This window comes from Amblyomma americanum, chromosome 1, assembly GCF_052857255.1.
Source record: "Amblyomma americanum isolate KBUSLIRL-KWMA chromosome 1, ASM5285725v1, whole genome shotgun sequence".
Taxonomy (NCBI): domain Eukaryota; kingdom Metazoa; phylum Arthropoda; class Arachnida; order Ixodida; family Ixodidae; genus Amblyomma; species Amblyomma americanum.
In genome coordinates this window covers 210,777,770-210,797,088 of record NC_135497.1, presented here as the reverse complement: position 1 = coordinate 210,797,088, position 19,319 = coordinate 210,777,770, and the positions used below count along the sequence as shown (strand labels likewise).

General features: G+C 46.3%; 1 protein-coding gene across 1 annotated transcript in view; it reads left to right on the top strand.

Annotated features, from left to right (window-relative positions):
- LOC144114568 (putative G-protein coupled receptor CG31760) overlaps nucleotides 1–19,319 on the top strand; it is a 52,199-nt gene that overhangs the window by 8,367 nt on the left and 24,513 nt on the right. The window contains exons 4-8 of the mRNA XM_077648400.1: nucleotides 2,602–2,755; nucleotides 14,084–14,193; nucleotides 14,281–14,495; nucleotides 16,267–16,405; nucleotides 19,121–19,226. Coding sequence (XP_077504526.1) covers nucleotides 2,602–2,755; nucleotides 14,084–14,193; nucleotides 14,281–14,495; nucleotides 16,267–16,405; nucleotides 19,121–19,226 — 724 coding nt within the window. The remainder of the gene's footprint in view (nucleotides 1–2,601; nucleotides 2,756–14,083; nucleotides 14,194–14,280; nucleotides 14,496–16,266; nucleotides 16,406–19,120; nucleotides 19,227–19,319) is intronic.

Below are 19,319 nucleotides of genomic sequence, written 5' to 3'. Positions count from 1 at the left end.
CTCATCACCTGCTTGTGTGACGTCATGGGGGTGGCGCATGAAAGATGATTAACCAGAACCTAATTTCATTAACCGTCACCTAGAGGGCGTCCTTTGAGGGGCATCTGCCGCTTCCTTCTTGAGTTGTACCCGATTATGGAACTCTTTATCTCATCACGAACAGCCTTCCTTGATGTGGGTGCGAAAGATGTGTTCTTCTGAGTCCTCATCGCTAATTTCTTGGGTCATTCTGAGGCCCGAGAAGCGCTGCGGGTTTTTGAACAATTACTTTCCACTGAACTGCAGCACCCGCAAAGCGACATGCCACCCCGACCCGGGGTGTTAGTACGGAGGAACAGAGAGCACGGCCGCAGCTATGACTGCGGGAATATAATTTAACTTCGTTTTTCTCTCTATCTACAACACCTCCAAGCTAGAGTTTCGCAACAGAACAGTCACTTTGGGTACCGCGGGTATGCACTCAGCGCCTAACGAAAATTGTGGGCCTAATTCTCGTTCCATGACAAAATTAGTTTTTGCACAGTAGAAAGCTCGGCCTCAAAGAAGCAACAAAGTTATTCCTAGTACGTTTTTTGGGCTGAGAATATGACCGGTACGCCGACATTTCCTTTTAAAGCGAACTTTTCGTGATTGCGCGCACTGCTTTCAAAAATGAGGTTTCAAATTCAATTCAACTGGCGAGGTGATTGAAGAAAATTTCATTCCTGACTGATCGCAATGTTGCACAAGGGGAATAGGCAAATTGAAACATCGCGGTTCTGAATACTTAAAAAAAGGCCTTTTAGCAATGCATCGCCTATGCTCAAGAGCGGCAAATTTATTTTTCTCAAGTCCCAAGGAGACGTAAGGCGAGTACTCTCGTTCGCCATGTTTATTGTTGAGACGCCTGAAGCCTCCGAACGGCGCCGGGCCGTGCTTCTGAAGTTCCCAAGCGAAGCCCAGACTAAACATATAGCTGAGAACTACTCAGAACTGACGGGCGCTTGGGAAATTCAAGCGTCTTAGTGGATATCATGTTCTGCAGTGGTATAGAAAAGACGAGTGGGTTTATCTGCACTCCTGCCTGCGAGGGCGAGTTGGCCGCAAGGAAGAATTTTATGCGCCACGACTTCGAGACCTCCGCCTTAAAAGCGCACTCATAATTTTCTTCCCCAAGAACTAGCCCCGTTTTCTTCACAAAATGGATGCAGTGCCTTTAAGGAATGCGTCTCTTTTCAAGACCATTTCTTATTCTCTTTATGTCTCCTACCTTCGTATTCCCAAAGAACAGCGGAGAGACGCTTAAGGGCAACTAATTGTCTTTAGAAACTATGGACTGGGACAGTGGAAACGTTTGCACAGAAGAAATAAAAGAGCAATACGCTTTTAAATATTTCACGTCTGGCGACGACTGCACTCAGATATTCCGCTTTGAAGTAAAGCTCATTTACAGACAGCCTTGGTATCAGCATTGCCGTGGTCTTTTTTTAAAACTTACCTGTTTTTTTTTATTGCGCAAGATCTGTTCTTGCCCGAGTATGTCTGCGCTCGCACATCCGTCTCTTACAGCAGTCAAAATTTTAAGAAACCAGATAGGATTCTTCGTAAGCCAGCCTATCCAATTAGATTTATTCTTTCGTTTATTATACCCTAAATATATACTACAAACACATTACGAAAACAGCCTTCCACAAACAAGATTAACACTGTGCCGGCAGTTCATTGTTATTGGATTTCGAAATCAACCTTGTTGCGCGGCTGAATACATTGAGAATCCGAAGAGTGGGGGGGGGGGGGGGGGGGGGGCACATTTCGAAGATAAATGACGCCGTAGCTTCCAATTCGCTGTACTGGAGGCCACTAAAAAGGGTTTCCCAACAAAAAAGACAAAACAACAGTTACGCTAACATGTTCCCTAAAACTCAACTCTAACGAACCCACGGCCGTTAAGTAGTTATGGCGCTCGGCTGCTGACCCGAAAGACGCGGGTTCGATCCCGGCTGCGGCGGTCGAATTTCGATGGAGGTGTTATTATAGAGGCCCGTTTACTGTGCTATGTCAGTACACGTTAAAGAACCCCAGTTGGTCTAAATTTCCGCAGTCCTTCACTACGGCGTCCCTCATAACCTGAGAAGCTTTGTGACGTTAAACCACCATAATCCAATCATAAACAAACCGTCACAGTAGCCGATGCTGTCATGGTACGCAGTTATAGAGAAGCGTATGCGGCAGTTGTCGTGCACTGTACCTTGCGGACCGCGCCTTAAACCACAACGCGCAGAAGTTGAACAGTTCCTGAAGGAACCAATAAGATCATTTTCACGTGCACTTCTGCGAGAAGCTCTTTATTCAAAGTGATTTGCCGAGCGATTTGTGCAGAAATTTAGCATGCGAACAACGACGGTTTAGGGGACTAAATTTGAAACGGAAGGGAAGGCTACTGCTGAATACCGTTCTCTGAAGCGAGTGATGATGTGACAGATTTTCTTACCTTTTTGTTTTTATTTTTTTTTGTCGCGTAAACCCCTAACTTTTCACGCCGGCTTAAGCCATTGACCGCCGTATACTCTCGGCCTTTCTCGGTGCTCTCTGTTGACGGCTGGTTTCTCTCCGTGATTTCAGAATTTCACTTCTGACCATATCTGTGATCTGCATCTTGCTGACGATGGTCCTGGCCGGTTACGTGTACCGCTACCGCAAGCTGAAGGTGATTAAGGTGGCCAGCCCCGTCTTCCTCTGCATCACTCTCATCGGCTGCGCCATCATGTACTGCGAGGTGGGTGCTCCGCCAGTACTGGCTGCTGCTCAAGCCGCGGACGGATCTCTGCTCACCTGTAGCGTAGTCGAGCGAAGGCGGGAAGAGGGTAACATTTGTTTGCCTGACGGTGCAGCTTTCGTTTCATTTTTTTTTTGTCAGAATGAAAGGTGAACCTCTACGGAGTCATATTGCGGCGCGGCGCCGAGTTGCGCGCTCATCTGGCCTTTCCGTCTCGTGGAGGCACCTTTGTCGAGTCGCCATGATCTGGTCGTCATAGTCACAGTAGTGTGCTGTCCATCGTTTGAACTGGTCTGTGTCGGGGGCGTGGCGGTGGCTAGCGATGAGATTTTGTCTGGTTTGCGTGTTTACAAATTGTGGCCGCTACAGCATGCAGCGTTCTGTGCCCAAGTTTGCATTGTCGAGGATGAAGATAACGTGAAAGATTATAAGCACTATGAAGTACGTTCATAAAGCAGCTTAGTGCTATAACTTTTTATCCAGAAGCAAAGTAAATGATAAAATTGCGATCGGTTAAATAAAACTGAAATCCAAATGGTTGGAAGACTGACCTAGCGACCCTTGCAGCCGCAGGGAACTGCTCTAGCTAGGACTAAGCCATAGAGTCCGTTGGTTCGATTAGCTCTGACATGCGTCATTGCGCGTGGCTCTGTCGCTGCCACTTGCGGCGCTGGAGTAGCGCGCTGTTCCGGCCAGAATTTGTAAATGGGTGTTCTGGTCAGGTCACGCTTCGGCAAAGCAGGGCGGCTGGGATTAGGAAGACTACAAACGAATCTCTTCGAAGCTTTCGGGCCGGCAGAAGGATGGACGCCAAGACCTGCACGAATTTTTGCACGATAGCAGGTCGAAGAAGATGACAACGTGAAAAGTGGCGACAACATTGTTTAATGGACGTTGAGCCTAGCGCGAGCGATCTTCTCCGCCCGATTATTAATTTCTTAGTATGCGGGTGCATTCGTGGTGAACAATTATAGAGCATACGCCACGAATCTTGTAAATGAACGAGGCCTCGATGACAGGACAGTCGCCCGGGCTGTGGCTTGCCTGCACTGCATACGCTGAAGACGACTGATGTTCTGAAACTTAGCAGGTGGTGGCCATGAAACGGGCTAAGAGAGAAAAAAATACCAGGGGCTCATGACAACGCGTCGGCACTGCACTATGCATTTTTTATGTACTCTCAATAGGCTTTTTCTCTGGCAGAAGTTACGACCAACAAATCAGGAAATTGGAACGCAGGAAGGCTTGCAGACAACTCTAAAACAAGCATATTAAATAGGACATGATGCAGGCCTACAGAATGCATTCTTAATGTCGACCAAATGTCTCTTGAGGCGAACGCGGCGCAGATATTTTAATCGAATTTCTTAAGCGGCAACGATTACGAAATAAAGCAGTAGACTGAAGTTGCGAATAATTCGTCACAAACATTTTCGGTAGTCCAAATAATGCACCTCTATGGAATTTCACAGCCATTTTAAACTTGGCGCTAAATAGTTACACTGTAAACAGGAATACGCCTGTATGGGAATAAAAAGGGAGTAAGCTGCCCTCTAGCGCCCTCTATTTTTGTGAAAGGGAGTGCGCTAGAGGACAGCTTACTTCCTTTTTACTCTTTTCTGTTTAGAGTGGAGCACACTGGCAAATAGATATCCTGTACTTGGTCATATCAACGTGCGCACAGATAGCTCAAGTCTTTGCAGTTCTTAGGCATGCGCATTTGTCATCTAACAGCTGAATGCAGAACAAGATCATAAACTGACACATACGACATCGTTGGCGGCGGCTGAGCTGTGTGCCGTTTTTGTTTCAGCGCAATACGCTCGTAATTTCTCCACAAGGGACATGGGGGTGTGGTAATGTAACGACTCGCAAGACGTGTTCACGTCAACCGGCAAAAAAAAAGTTCAAAAGACTTGAATGCTGGGTTAGTGCATGACAACTTTTTTATTTTGGCTGGTGAAAGTGCAGGATACTATTGCGTTCCAGTGGACACCCGGACAACGTCATATCCTCGCAAACTCCGAAGCTTATGCGGGTGTCAGATGAGCTTACAACAATTCCACGTACAGACTTCGTTTTTTCGCGATGTGTTTACGCTGTCTTGTGAACATTATTTCTGCCCTGCAGACCGAAAGAATATAGTCTGTGCCGTATAATAAAAATTGTGACAAATTGCACTGAACAGAAAACATAGTCATGCCGTAGTCCTTGTACAAATGTCTTAACCTTTAAAGTAGGCATTTTTTAAAAGTGTGGTGCTTACAGTGCACCCAATCTCACGCATACACAGACGCGCGTGTGCGCGAGCTTTTCTGGAGAAGGGCATCGGGTCGCCTCTGAAACCTTTATATTCACCGCGCGCTATTCACTACTCAGAAGACAATGCACTTTCTGTACAGGATTTGCGGCATCGGTAGCCTACGGTGCGTGTGCAGCCAGAATAATAAAGATGTCCTCCGTCTGCTTCTCGACTGCCCACGAAACGTCCTGTTTCAAACCAGCATCCTTGTCGCCAAAATATCTTGCATCGTACATGCATCTAAGACAAGAACTGCATATGTAGGGCTCAAAACAGACAATTCTATTCACGTTTCTTGTTAACACAGAACGATGCCTTTAGGCTTCCGTGTGATGTGGTAACTGAAAGAAGTTGAACCAAGACTAATCCTTGAAAAAACAAAAACTATGAAGCGTTTACCCAGGACACATCTTTGAAAGCTCGCAATTTTCGCAGTGAATAGGATTCCGCGCCCTTACTGTACGGTTGTCTCGTTTCATGCCCTCCGCACAAGCAGTGAGGTATGCATACTTAAAATTCCTAGCATATGCGGTTTTACTATAATGCGCCAATTCGTTTCGTTTGTTACACGGTTAAAATAAAAAAATCTAATGCTATCGTTAAAGATTACATAGTTGATCCCTGCTGTCCATTTTTTTCTTCTTCATGTTGATTGAGTTCAGACTGAGGCTAAAGAGTAGCTTTCATTATGTGACGCGTTATAAGGCACGCAGGAAAGGTAAAACAAAACGTTCCATACAAAGCTAGATCAATCTCACGGAAACCCTGGATGTGTGAAATCTATATCAATTTCATGCAGTGTAATAATAGCGGAGGTTACACGTATTAAAAAAGTTGAAAAACCTCTGCCCCGCCGCGTTTAGCTAGTTCAGAAGCGAGAGTAATTGCGAAAAAGCATGACATATGATTCAATGCGATAAATAAGGGTAAAGTGGTTTATCAAGGCATTGCGGTGATTAGCAACAAATTCACTAAGAGTGTACAGGGCGTCGCAAACTCACGCAATGAAATCACTTTTAAAAAAAAGGCACCTGCGATCATACCAACGCAAAATCAGGGGTGCTCACTTAGGCTCACACTCACAGAGGCCCGGGCTCTCTCGGACTTATGAACTCAAAGTCATTTAGACTCACATCCCACTCGAGCTCACTCAGGCTCATCAGTCATCTGAGGTGAACCATTCATTACGACTCATGACTCGCTTCGAGTTTGGGCTCACTCAGTAATTTCTACTTATGATCACATCAGCATGAGAACGCGCTGCTTATTATGGGCCCGAAATATGCAAAAGACGCGCGACAAAAGATCCCTGCCTTCCACGCAGAGACGCGATGAAACTCGGTCAAAGCTTCCGACACATCCCCATGCGGCTCATCACCGCAACCATGTAAACTGACGGGACAAAACGCTGTCCTCGTTTCCACGGCTTCCACAAGGAGGAAAGAAAGAACGCTAATCTCACAGCGTCGCCGCGTGAACAGAGGTCATCATCTCAGCCTGATCCCAGACTCGCGACTTAAATCATGATTTGAATGTGAGTGCAGACTCACAGCTCACATCATGATCTGAGTGTGATCCCGGCCTTATTCACTACTCCGATCATGATGTGAATGTGAGTCCGGACTCACGACTCGTATCATCATCTGATTGAGAGTCTGAACTCACTCACGACTCAGATGATGATAAGAATGTGAGTCCAGACACACACACGATTCAGATCATGATCTGTATGTGAGCCTGAGTGAGTCCGCCGACCTATGTCTGCGATTCAAAGAGATAGTTGCATGCTTTGAAACATTTTTGAAGTACTGATGGGCTATAGACGACCGCTAATGCACGGCTTCTCAGGTAGTGAGAGGGACGGATGATGCAAATAAATTTAGAAGCTTTAGGGCGCAGCAGCCGCGACCGCAGTAACGCTCGTAGAGCAGTTTCGAAAGCCCCAGGAAAAGCTGGTGCATTAACTACACAGGCTAAGCATTTAGGAATGATAGTTAGGTTAACCAGAGCGGGTGTAAGCAGGATAACCTGCACTAGTAACTTAAAATAAAATAATGGAAAAGCGATAAAGGAAGAACAACGTAATATGCCCAGGCAAGCCTTTTACAAGTACAAGCTTTGAAGTGTCAACACTGGTAAATTATGTGGGAGCCAGACAGTTACATTTTTATTCAACATAGCTACGAATGTATTCCGAAACTTCCAGTTCTACGTTTTTTTTTACTGAATACAAACATGCACCGAAAGCAATGCGTAGGATATTTCAAACACAGTGAGAACGTTGGACGTAAATGCAGCGCAGATGAAGACAACCATAAGGGAAGAAAACACTCAAGACACGGTCCCTTAAGGCCTGAGTCGCTTTGGGACGTTAAGCCCTCATAAACCAACTCAAGACGCGGAAAAACGCTGCACTCACAACTAATTTATTTCACCAATGAATGGGAAATATAAATGCTCCGCCGCGCATGCGCACATAATACAGAAGGAACTAAAGGAGGAAAGACACGTGCCAACGACAACTTCGAACATTTTTGCATCGTGTGATACATCTCTTTTGACAGATAAAAGGTCGTATTCATCTGTACGAGTGAATTAAAGTATCACTAATGCAATTATCGCCCCTTTTTTTATATTGCACGCTTCTGCATACCATATAAAGAAAAAAAATTGGCTGTGGTTTAGCGCTCGTTAACCCTAGTTGAATTGCGAAAGCTTCGTTTCCTCGGCACGTCGTCTACGCAGCGTCTCATTCCGACGCTCTCGAGAACTCAAACCGGTCTCTTCCGCAGTTGAAGAGTCACTCCGGGACGTGGCACGACTAATTTTAGCCGCATCTTCGTTACGACGCTTCTCGAGTCGTGCGGCGCGCTCTTCTGGCGTCTCTTGAGCGCGTTGTCTCTTCCTCGCTTCGTTCGTTCGTTGTTGCCTCCCTTTCGCGTTCGCTATAACGACTAGAATCTACCGAGGCGAAGCGCACATATATATATATATATATATACCCCCCCCCCCCCCTTTGCGAGGGACACCTCCTTTCCCTCTACCCCAGCGGAGCACATCTGGTGTAGCGAGCGGCGATGGCAGCGGCGTCGACGGCGGTGCCATCTGTTGGAGCGCGGCTGCGGCGTTTCTAGGCAGCGGCGGCTCAAGGTCGTTCGTCGGCCACGGCATACGGCATTAGGCTGAAGTGCGCGACGAGCCGAAATGTCTTGCTGGCTGGCGTAGTAAAGCTTTCGCTTTAAAAGGGGCGGTAGAAGCATACCATATAAAGAAAAGGTGCGATAATTGCGTTAGCAATACTTCAATTCACTTGTACAGATCGGAATACGACCTTTTCTCAGTCAAAAGAGATGCATCACACAATGTTAGTGGTCGTTGGCACGTGACTTTCCTTCTTTCCTTCCTTATGTATTGTGTGCGCATGCGCGGCGGAGCATTTCTATTTCCCATGCATTAGTGAAATAAATCAATTGTGAGTGCAGTGTTTTTCCCTGTCCTGAGTGTTTTCTTCCCTTCTAGTAGTAATTTTTTGCGCTGCATTTATGTCTAAGCTAAGAAACCAACTTGCCGAAAAGCTTTTTTTGCTGGTTTGTACTAAGAACCCAATCTAATTCTAAACATTATTTGGCCGTGCTCACTATTTTGCCGAGTGATCCCGAAATGGTTTGCACTGCCAACAGCTGTCATTCTGTCTTCATTGGAATGCTTGACAATTTGACTATATACGGTTATTGTTTTAACACTTTTCTCCTGCCTTACGTCTTGTGTCGAAAGTATTGCGTGTTCTAAAAGCGAGTAAGTGAACGCGATATGCTTTTTTACAGTTTTAGGTTACTATTTTTGTTATATAACGTGCCTGGATTTTCTTAATGTCGATCTGCTGTCAAGTTCATCTGGCGTTTGCTACAGTTTCAAAAAGGCGCGCCATTTGCAAACATGTGAGTAAGCAATTTACAATGATATTCGACCCGAACTTTTGAAAGTGTCTCTCCGAAAGCCCTAGTGAAGACATAAAAGCTTTTTCGTCTTTCTAGCGGCTTCGTTGAGTTGTCCTTAGTATTTTCTCTCCTGAATAACTGGTCAATGTTAAACACTTTCGAGGCGTTCAGCAGCGTAAATCGAAGCAGCTGTTCCAAAACTATAACATAAGTTAGCGTTGGTCAGACGGAAGAAAAGTAGGATCGGCGGAGTGGCGCACGGTATTAAAGCAGGCAGGGGGGAAAACTCCTGAGTAGCATCGAATAATCAACGAAAGACTTTACACCGAATAAAGCCAATCGCAACACTTGAAGGTTAAGCTTAATCTCGCCTAGAAACAAAAGCACAGGAACAAAAATTAATTGTTAGCGATTCGGTGGCGCCGTAGCAAATCGGACAAAAAGCGTAGTTTACTCCTATCCGACATGCTACAGGCGCATCAAAATGCCGCTATATGCATTACGATGCTGGACGCGCGTTCGCAGCACCGGCACGCGCGCGAAAGCGTGCATACGCACCTGCTGCAATGAAGTGGAGCTCGGCACTGTAACTTATAACGCCTGCCGCAATGCGTCGCCTTTTGCTCTGCAGCGACGATTTCATCAGCGACTTGTCGCGCGATGCCGTGCATCGGCTTCATCTGCGTAATCGCAGCTATAGCGGCCGAGGACGGTGGATTGTTCGCGCGCGGTGGCTTTCCTCCTTTTTCGTTAGCTAATATGTTGCGTCATTTCAGCGCCTTCGAATTGGCTCGCAGCAAGGAGATGACCTTGCGCTGCAGCGGCCGTCGCCGGCGGCCGTGGCTATATGCACTCAAGGCGGCTGGAGAACTAGGGCATCAAGATGGCTGTGCCGATGGGAGCTACGGAAAAGAAGGCCTCGTGGCGACAGGCGCGCGGCTGCCCAGCGAGATGTCTTTTGTTTCTGTGTAGAACACCGAGCTTTCTTTGTCGCTTTACTTCCGGGAAAGGATCGTTTGACCTTTCCTCTGGGAGCGGCGACGCAAATTAGAGGGCCCAGCAAGGGCTCTCTTGCGCGGCGCTGCCATACTTCGCTTCCTATACATATGCAAATACTGAATTTTTTAAGGCTGTTTACAGCTCAGTACTTTCCGTACGAACAAGCTCTGTGTCCCAAGTTTTTTGCGACGATGAGTCCTCAAGAAACTTCGGGTAAGCGGTGATGATGGTGCGCGTGTGGGCGTTGAGCGTCGAGTCTGCTCTTGTGTGCATGTGGACTGCAGGCTGCGTGCTCAGGCTTTGCGGAGGTTTCGATTTCTCGCGGGTTCCGCTTCTAGTAAATTACCACTGAAGCGTTAACCTAATCTCGGCTAGAAGCAGAAATAGAAGAAAAAGAATAGTTAGTGAGCACTGCCTATCTCCACACCTTTGCTTGTTGCGAAACGCTTTTTCTCTTGTTTTCTTTTCTGATTTTGCTAAGAAAGTCGGAACCGTCCTTCGAGTTAATTATTTTCTGGGACTGGTCTTTTTCCACCGCCCGTACGCTGTGCGTCGTTTAAAGCTTCCAGCCGCCCACGAAGGAACCTTCCCTATGCGAGGCCTGCAGGCCGTGCTCGTCGTCTTCCGGTCTGTATTTGATTTCAAATGTCGTAGTCCGTTTCCACAGTTCATTCTGGACGTATGCTGCATATTTTTCTCAGCGTGTAGCCATCCTCCGCCACTAAGTAACGAAGTACATTACATTACTATGTGCAATTTGCATGTAATACCACACGCAGTCTGCTATTGATAACGTTGTAGTGTTTGAAATGTAAATGACACGTGTCTCATCAATATTCAGAAGTCTACACGTTAATAAAGTGACCGGGCTTGGCATACTTATAGTTAAATTCATATGCTGGGCCACAGCACTGAGTATAGCTGCGTCTTCGAAATTCAGAAAAACCTGATATGGATATTACTTACGATGGGCTACACGCCTTTCAATAAGTAAGGAGGCTAGCAGTTATAATTGAAAAGTTAACTGCTCAATAATACTTAACCAGGCTACTAGTTAGCACATCTTAGCTGCATTCTGATGCGCTACGCCCCTGGCAATGATATGCCGACAAGGCGCTCTTCTAACTCAAAAAACCTATTTTTAAAAATTTAAGAATACCTTAGGTGAAACACACAGTACTAAACATATCTAAAATCTATTAGTCGACTTAAAAAAGAGGGCGGTGATGGTTATTACGTTTTGAAACAGAACAGATATCACAAAACTCCTGTTTCAACGGATCCCTGCATTACCGCTAGACTGTGTTCATGTGTTAGGTGTGGCTGACATGATAAGCAAAATAACAAAACATGATGACCCTCCACCATTGAGTTCCTTTATGCTACCAGCGTGCTGTACAAGAGTTGTAGCGAACAACTGCTTTAATTTACCGGTTGCCTGAAATTTTTAAGGCCAGGCCAAAGTTTAGAATAGTTTCACGGCCCTTTCACTTTGAATTCTGTACCGACAGACGTGAAAGCGCAATGAAATTTTTCCGTGTCCATGAAACACTCCTTGTTCATTGTATAAGCAGTCCTATTGTATTAATAGTCATCTATGACTTTCTGTTGCCGTCTGTAGATTGGGAGCATTAATGTTGCAATGTCAGTATTTTTTTGCACTATTTTGTTACTGCTTGCCGAATGATTGTAGTGCCAAGTCGATAAGCGTTGTTGGCGTGGCACGAATGTGCGAACTTGAAGGTGCAAAGGCATTATATCCTGAAGTGGTCGAATTAATTAACTAATAGCAGAGAAATCAATGTCGCACGGTGCTGTACGGTCCTAGATTTGCTGCTGCACATGCTTAAAACATTTCAAGACTGCTGTTTTCATTCAGGACGTAATAAACGCGTAGGTCTTCCTTCACAGTGCATGCTTGACATTCAATTCCCTTTACCGTTCATGTCTGCATTCGCAAGATACCGTCGGTATCTTGCCTCCAAATGAATATCCAAATGAATATCTCTTAACTTTATCATATGAGCACTTGAGCACGTCAGACATTCCTTGTATTTCAGTTTTCTCAATTACTTGAGGTCAAGCAAAAGCAAAGACGTGGCTGGCTGGTTCTATTAAGTTCCACCTCAATTCAAACAGCTGCAAAGGCAAAGAACCAAACCTGATTCGGAACGCGATATTATATCGACAAAAGGCACAAGTGAAAGTATTTCTTGTTGCTTCTGCGTATTAATAACAGTAGGTACAATTGGAGGGGGGGGGGGGGGGGCATTATAGCACGTGCAGGAATTAAGTACCTGAATTAATTACTGAAGGATGCAGTTTCAAGGAGATCACTGCGCGCAAGGTCATCTTCCAATCCACTTTCGCTCTCTTTAAGCTCGCATCGCAAGAAATAAGGGCCGAGAAGTACGCACGACGAGGCTGTGTGACCAGAATTCTCGAACTCTACCGAATAAACGTTTCGAATGCAGGTAAACTCGTGCGAGTTCCATCTGTGTAGCGAAGCATATGTAATAATAGCATAACCCTCGGTGGTATTGCATGCATGAGATATAGGCTGCGATTAAGCGGAGCCCTCAGGAAACAGATGGTTCTTTTTTCCTATTATTTTTTCTTCTTTTCTTTCGGGGCCGCAAGGGTCTTTTGCCTTGATTTGGAGGCCAGTAGGAGCGTGGTCGATCCAAGATAACAATGCCTGTTCACGTAGAAGTAAGTGAAAGTTCGTCCTCAAACGCTTTGTTTGTCCTTATGCGGAAACGCCGCACGGGTCTCGCTACGCCGTGCATGCCTTGTGCATTCACAGCTGCTACCCTCTGCCCCTCCTCGTGTTACGGAAAACCTTCTGCCACGTTGCAAATACCTCCGGGTCTCTTCCTGGTGACCCGGTAGTTCGGAACTTTTCTGTATACGCGACCGAGAGAGACGTATGCTGTCGGCCTGCTTGCGTTGTCGCTTTGACGTATGTGTTCTTTTCCAAATCTTGCGCATAAATGAACGAAGTACGCTTTGTGCGCCTTCACTTCGCGTGTGGCTCAAGCTTTCCGCTTGGCGCGCTACAGTCCCTTTTTAGCTTTTGTCTTGGCGTCATTACTCTTTCTCAATTTTTCGGCGCTCAGTCGTTACTTCTTTGCACAGAACTAATTTAGTGTTTGTGTGTGCCGCTTTGTTTCTACAGCATTGATGCAATAATGGACACGTGGAAATAAACGTAATTTGGCTTCAGTGAATGCATTATCAGTTCCGGCGCGTCAACTGCCTGGAATTTCGCACTAAAAACTATAGTCCCCTATAAATGGCCGTTATGTCTGTCGAAGAGGAAACGGCAGATCAGTGACTCGGCACGGCACTAATCGTTGTTTAGTTTCCTCTCTATTTTTTTTTCTTTCACATGAAATGTTATTGGAAATGGAGCGGAATCCCTCTCCAGCGGCCGGTTGCAGGCCGGGGCTGGAAGTAAATATGTACGCAGCAATCAAGACGACACAGCGCTATATTCATGGCTGACATTTTGCGCTTTTGGGATGCCACACGAATGGAGGGAAACAGGCATTGCTGCGTCGTTTGCCTTTTCCCACTTACCTTTGTTTTATTCCAAACGTCGAAGATGCAGTGCAAACCTATCCGAATGATTTTATACGAGCAAGGCCTTAAGCATATATTAAAAATAATGACAAATTTCTTTTTGTGTAGATTCAAGGAGAGCCGTGTGTGTTTCGTTCGCCGCAGCAGTGAAAGCTTACTGCGAGAGCACAACTCTGATTGGGGCCATCGAGATATGCTGCTTGAAGAGTGCGTTAACCGCTATATTAAGTGGGTTTAGATTTGCTTTGATATCTAAGACTCTTCTGAAGGATTCCGCATCAGCACGGAAGCGTTCTGTGCACGGCTGGCTTTTGAGTTACAAGACGGTTGAGTTGCAAGAAATCGGCCGTTGGAAAGGGGAGGTAGACGACATGGAACAGGCATATATCAGCGTGCGTGCATGCTCCGCTTACAGCCATGAACTAACTAGATCGATAAGCTTTATTAGTTTTCAGGCTTGCATATGCTTGACTACGCCTTACTGACATTGGCAATCTCTTCCAGATGGCCGCTATATTTCCCGTGCTCGACGTCTACTGTTGCGTGGCTACCAAGTGGACGCGTCATATGGGCTTCTGCATCACATACAGCACGCTCCTGCTGAAGACCTGGAGGCAAGCGTCATTGTCTTCACTCCCTCATGGTCACGCGCTGTCGTGTGCTCGGGGTTGTACTTACGCTAAATCCGTGCGGTGTTGCAGGGTGTCGCTGACGTACCGCGTCAAGTCAGCCCACAAGCTGAAGCTGACAGATAAGCAGCTGCTGCAGTGGCTGTTTCCCATACTGCTGGAAATGGCCATCTACCTGGGAACCTGGACCATATCTTCTCCACCCAACGGCATATATCTTAAGGACTGGCATGGGCTCAAGTTTAAGCAGTGTGAATACAACTGGTGGGATCACACCATGGCCATTGGTGAGTATGTGCGTCGGCGCCGTCGCTACAGTTTCGATTCCCGCGTTGTCACCACTGTGTGAGAGGAGATGTAGCGAATCGGCCTGCTTCTGTTTACCTTCAACAGTATGAATAGACAATGTGGATAACGGTAAAACCAGACTGTGGCAAAATTTAAGCTTTGTGGTTTGTTTTTCGCGTCTACGACCTTTTACGCTGCAGTCTTGGGAGTCTAGAAAGGAAAAAACGGTGGTTCACAGCATTAAGCTAATACAGGCGAAGAAGAGCGCAAATGAGCCAGAAACTTAAGAAGATAAAAGCAGCACAGCAGAATTTTATGGGAAGCATCTGCTTCGGCTGTTCAATGTCCGGAGAGCACAAGTCTGGTTTCCTCTATTCATTACCAGTTCATTCGAAAGTCTTGATGCCGTTGCTTGTGTGAGCTTGTCCATAAAAGCGGCGAAATTGGACCTTGAGGCGTCGAAAACCTTCGATTTCACAATTGGGCTTCATGCACTGCCCCGTTTGAGATAACAGGTCAGTGGCAGATTCCTGAGTATATTACTGTAGACTAAGCAGCCGTTAGCTTACTCTGCAAGCGAGGCCTTCCGCCACGCTAGATGTGTGTGTGTGTGTGTGTGTGTGTGTGTGTGTGTGTGTGTGTGTGTGTGTGTGTGTGTGTGTGTGTGTGTGTGTGTGTGTGTGTGTGTGTGTGTGTGTGTGTGTGTGTGTGTGTGTGTGTGTGTGTGTGTGTGTGTGTGTGTGTGTGTGTGTGTGTGTGTGTGTGTGTGTGTGTGTGTGTGTGTGCGTGTGCGCGCGCGTGCGTGTGCGTGCGCGTGCGTGCGCGTGCGCGTGCGTGCGCGTGCGCGTGCGTGTGTGTGTGTGTGTGTGTGCGTGTGCGTGTGAGAGAGGGAGAGAGAGAGATGCGTGCTTGTATACGTGCTACATATTACCTTTATCGAAAATGCATTGGTGTCCTTGCGATGGACCTGAGTGATTTCGGAGTCCTGCTTTCATGATTCTGTAGCACTGCTGCCGCTGTGTTGTGGAGAATAAGGACAGTCGTCGCCATTCAACGCTTTGAAGGGCTAACGGTGTCGCAGATGCCTTTGAGCACAGTCCGGAAAGTGATCGGGTTCATCGCAAAGGGACCTGAGCAGTTGAGGCGAAGGGTGTCCGTATACACATGGTTGTATACGTGTGTAGAGTGTCGCTTCCTTGATTCGCAGTTCCTGTAAAAGAAACTTAGCGAATACAATAATATCAATTGTGAGATAAATTTGCAAGCTTACACTTTTGTGGGGATGACACCTTTCAAACTCTATTAACGCCTGTTTGTGCTGTTTCTCTCTCCCATTGGGTAGAGACATTCTGAAGCCTTAGCACTCAAGAATTTTTCCTGGCCTGCACATATTGCTTTCTATTCCTTTGTTTTTAGCGAGACACTTCAGGTTGTCACACTCTTTGAAAGGGGTAAGAGATGTGGCTGGTTAAGTAGGGGTCTGATAATTGTTTATTTAAGTTAAAGAAAGCAACCGTATCTTTGCTAGAGCGTGCTTTTATGGAATACCTTTCATTTTAAACTTTTTATTTCTTATCGATGCTCCGGCGCTTTCCTCCTTTCTACTTGTTGTGCCGACCTTTGAGGATTGTTTCCGATGCAAGTGCTACCTGTTTTTCTTTTTTTTTACGGCAAGAGTCTGAATGCATTTTTTTTTCTGACTGAAGTCCGAAAAAGAACCCGCCGTGGCGTACGCTGATACCCGCTCGTCTGTCTCCTGTTTCCTCGCAGGGGAGTTCCTCTTCCTTTTGTGGGGCATCAGGGTCTGCTACAACGTGCGCAACGCCGAGTCCTTTTTCAACGAGGCGAAGCACATCAGCTGGGCAATCTACAACATTACCATAGTCAACCTCATCATGATGCTGATTCAGTAAGCGGCTGGTGGTTGCCTTGGCGGTTGCTGCCGATAAGCGCGCCCTTGCGTCTGCCCGAAGAGGCTCCTCCTCCACCGCGGGTCCCCGCACATGCGGGCCTTGGCGATTCACCACCACGCGCACCCGAGAGAGAAATTGACCGCTCCGTCATTCTTATCTGGCGACAGATTCCGCACGAATTTAGCCGCAGCTTCTCTGCTTTCGCTTCGGGGCGGCGACAACAATCGATGAGGGCCCGCGGCGCAGGCATAAGCGCACCCGCCGCCTTATCTCGGCGCGAACGCGAAGGGCGGCGCATGGTGTTCACAGAACGGTGATTTCCGCCTACCTCCTGGGCCAAATGAGCCAGAATGGCACGCACAAACCCGCGGCAATTTCACGGTCCTGCGTCAGAGGTTTCCTTACTTCTGAATGCACTGATCGCGGGTCATTAGACGAAGCAAGCGTTGCGCGGTGTACAGTCAGCCTGCCTCGCGCGTGCTTCACTGTGCGGATGACGGGGGCGGAAGTTGAGTGCGCAAGGCCCCCGTTTTCCTGGTGGTACATACAGCTTTGCGGCTTGTCGTGTTACCGATCTGAATTCTTTTTGTAGCACATGACGCATACAGATAACATTCGCAATGAACCACAGCGATCTTGTAGCCAGCGTTTATCCTCGTGGTTCGTCGCAGTGTTAGATTGTAAAGTTTCTTCGTAACATTTTTAAGAAACGAACCGGCAGATATGTCTTAAAACTGCACAGAATATGACTACAGGGCGACCAAGTCATTGCTCACGCTTTCCTGCCTACTGCGAACGTTATCGTTAACGTGAAACCACTTGATACCGAGCCATAGTGTCACAATTGCTTATAAATCACATTTTGTGTGTGCGTGTGTGTGCGGAAGGGGGCGGGGGGTTTTGAAGGGGGTTCCACACCGTAGAGAGTGCTGCAGTTAATAGCCCAGCGGTGCTTATGCTCAATACCTGCGGCACAGAAATTGTTTTTTTTTTCTGTTCTGAGCTACCGTGTACAGAACGTTTAATTTTTTTTTCTTGACAACATGTAACCTTTAAAATAGAATCCGTCATCATTAAGTCGTTTGACGGAGACAGCATCTGTACTAAGTAATCGTTGTGCCTTAAATGTAGCTTGTGATGCGAGCGCACAAAAACAATTCCTTAATAAAGATGCAGTGTGCGATGTGTGTGGTGCATTGCGAGTTAATGCCAATTAAAAAAATTTTAATGTCAATTCGCAGCGCCGAAGACAGCTAGCGATAGGCACCGATATAAGTGACAGTATATTGGAAAGAAAAACAAATACCTTTACTGAAATAACGCAGAAGAGCTTTAAGAGATTTAGCCGAGGATTTTAGAATAATGATACGCATCATATGTATATTTGCAGTTTGCGAAAATCACTGACCTCTGTTGCAGTTCCCAGCATTCGTTTGGACATTATTATTTTGGCACAGCAAACAAAGAGCTCGAAAAGACTACAGGTGTGGTTGTTGGACTAGTTGGTCAGATTCTTCATTCGAAATAGATTTTTTTTGCGTAAAAAAGACAACTAGAAGACAGGACGGGTGCAAACTAACAAAACGTTTATTCAGTGGTTTACACCTACAAATATAAGACAAAATTCTTCGCATGAGCATCGGGTACTCGCAATGCATGACTGGTAAACGTGCATCACCACACCCTAAAATAAAGATTTCAGTAAAGCTTACTGGCTATTGTACAAGGAATGCCGAGGCGCGAATTAATGGAAGCCTTTCTGATAAAGACTTCGCATAACTATGTCAGTGGCACGTCTGTGGCCTTGCACAGTAGCGTGTCACCTTTACTGAAGTATTTATCGTAGGGTGTGGTGATGCACGTTTACCAGTCATCCCGTGGGAGTACCTGATGCACATGCGACAAATTTCGTCTCGTACTTGTAGGTGTAAACCCCTAAATAAAGCAGTTGTTAGTTTGCGCTCGTCTTTTTTGCGCAGAAATACGGCAAACAGAAAGATCGCGTTAATCAAAAAGCGCTAAATTGGCCAAGAGGACCTACACAGCACCACCTGACGCCCCATGACCATTGCACTGGTGTGCTTCTGGTGTGCCTGCTACCCCGAACTGGCGGCATTGCGTTGTGAAGCATGAAGACACATGCTGGTGCGATTAATTATAGGTTGAGATAAAATGAATTTTATAGACGCGACAGCGCTGCTGGGACAAGTTTCGAAAGTGCAGACGTAAATGTAGCTTCGGTTCCACATTCGGTTGCTATTCACCTCAAAAACCGCACACATAGACATTGAATAATGGGCTGAGGTTTACTGGCAATCGCTGTTTACTATAATGTAGCTCAAACGCTATTCGCATGGCTGATACTATTGATCGACTAGCAATCGGACGGAGGGTCGCAGCAGTTCGTTTGGGTATGGTCATTACTTCCGAGGCGTGTCACGTACGTGGCGTGATCAATGTTTGGGCACGATGCATATAACTGGTGACGTATTGCTAAGAGTTTAGCTCAAATGAACTCGATAAATATGTTATTAAAAATGCGGCATTTCCGGATAAAGTGTCCTGAAAGTGCACACTTTTCTGGCTATCTTTCCAATAACAGCAAAATTAAAGCCCATTAATTTTCTGATGCTTAATTTTTTCATTCCAGGAGTCAATAGCCGGCTAACAAAATGCCTTTCTTTCCTTTCTGCCCGTCCACTTCCTCTTAGCTTGGTGATTCTGCCGAGCGCGAGCCCCGATGTGAAGTATCTGTTCGGCTTTATCCGGACGCAGCTGAGCACCACTGTTACTGTCATCCTAATCTTCGGACCAAAGGTAAGCATTTAATTTCTTCTGCGCTTTCTGCAGATAAAATTTTCGAGCGTATCGTTACTTGGCTGTGTGTCCAGTAACGATATAAGTGGCGCC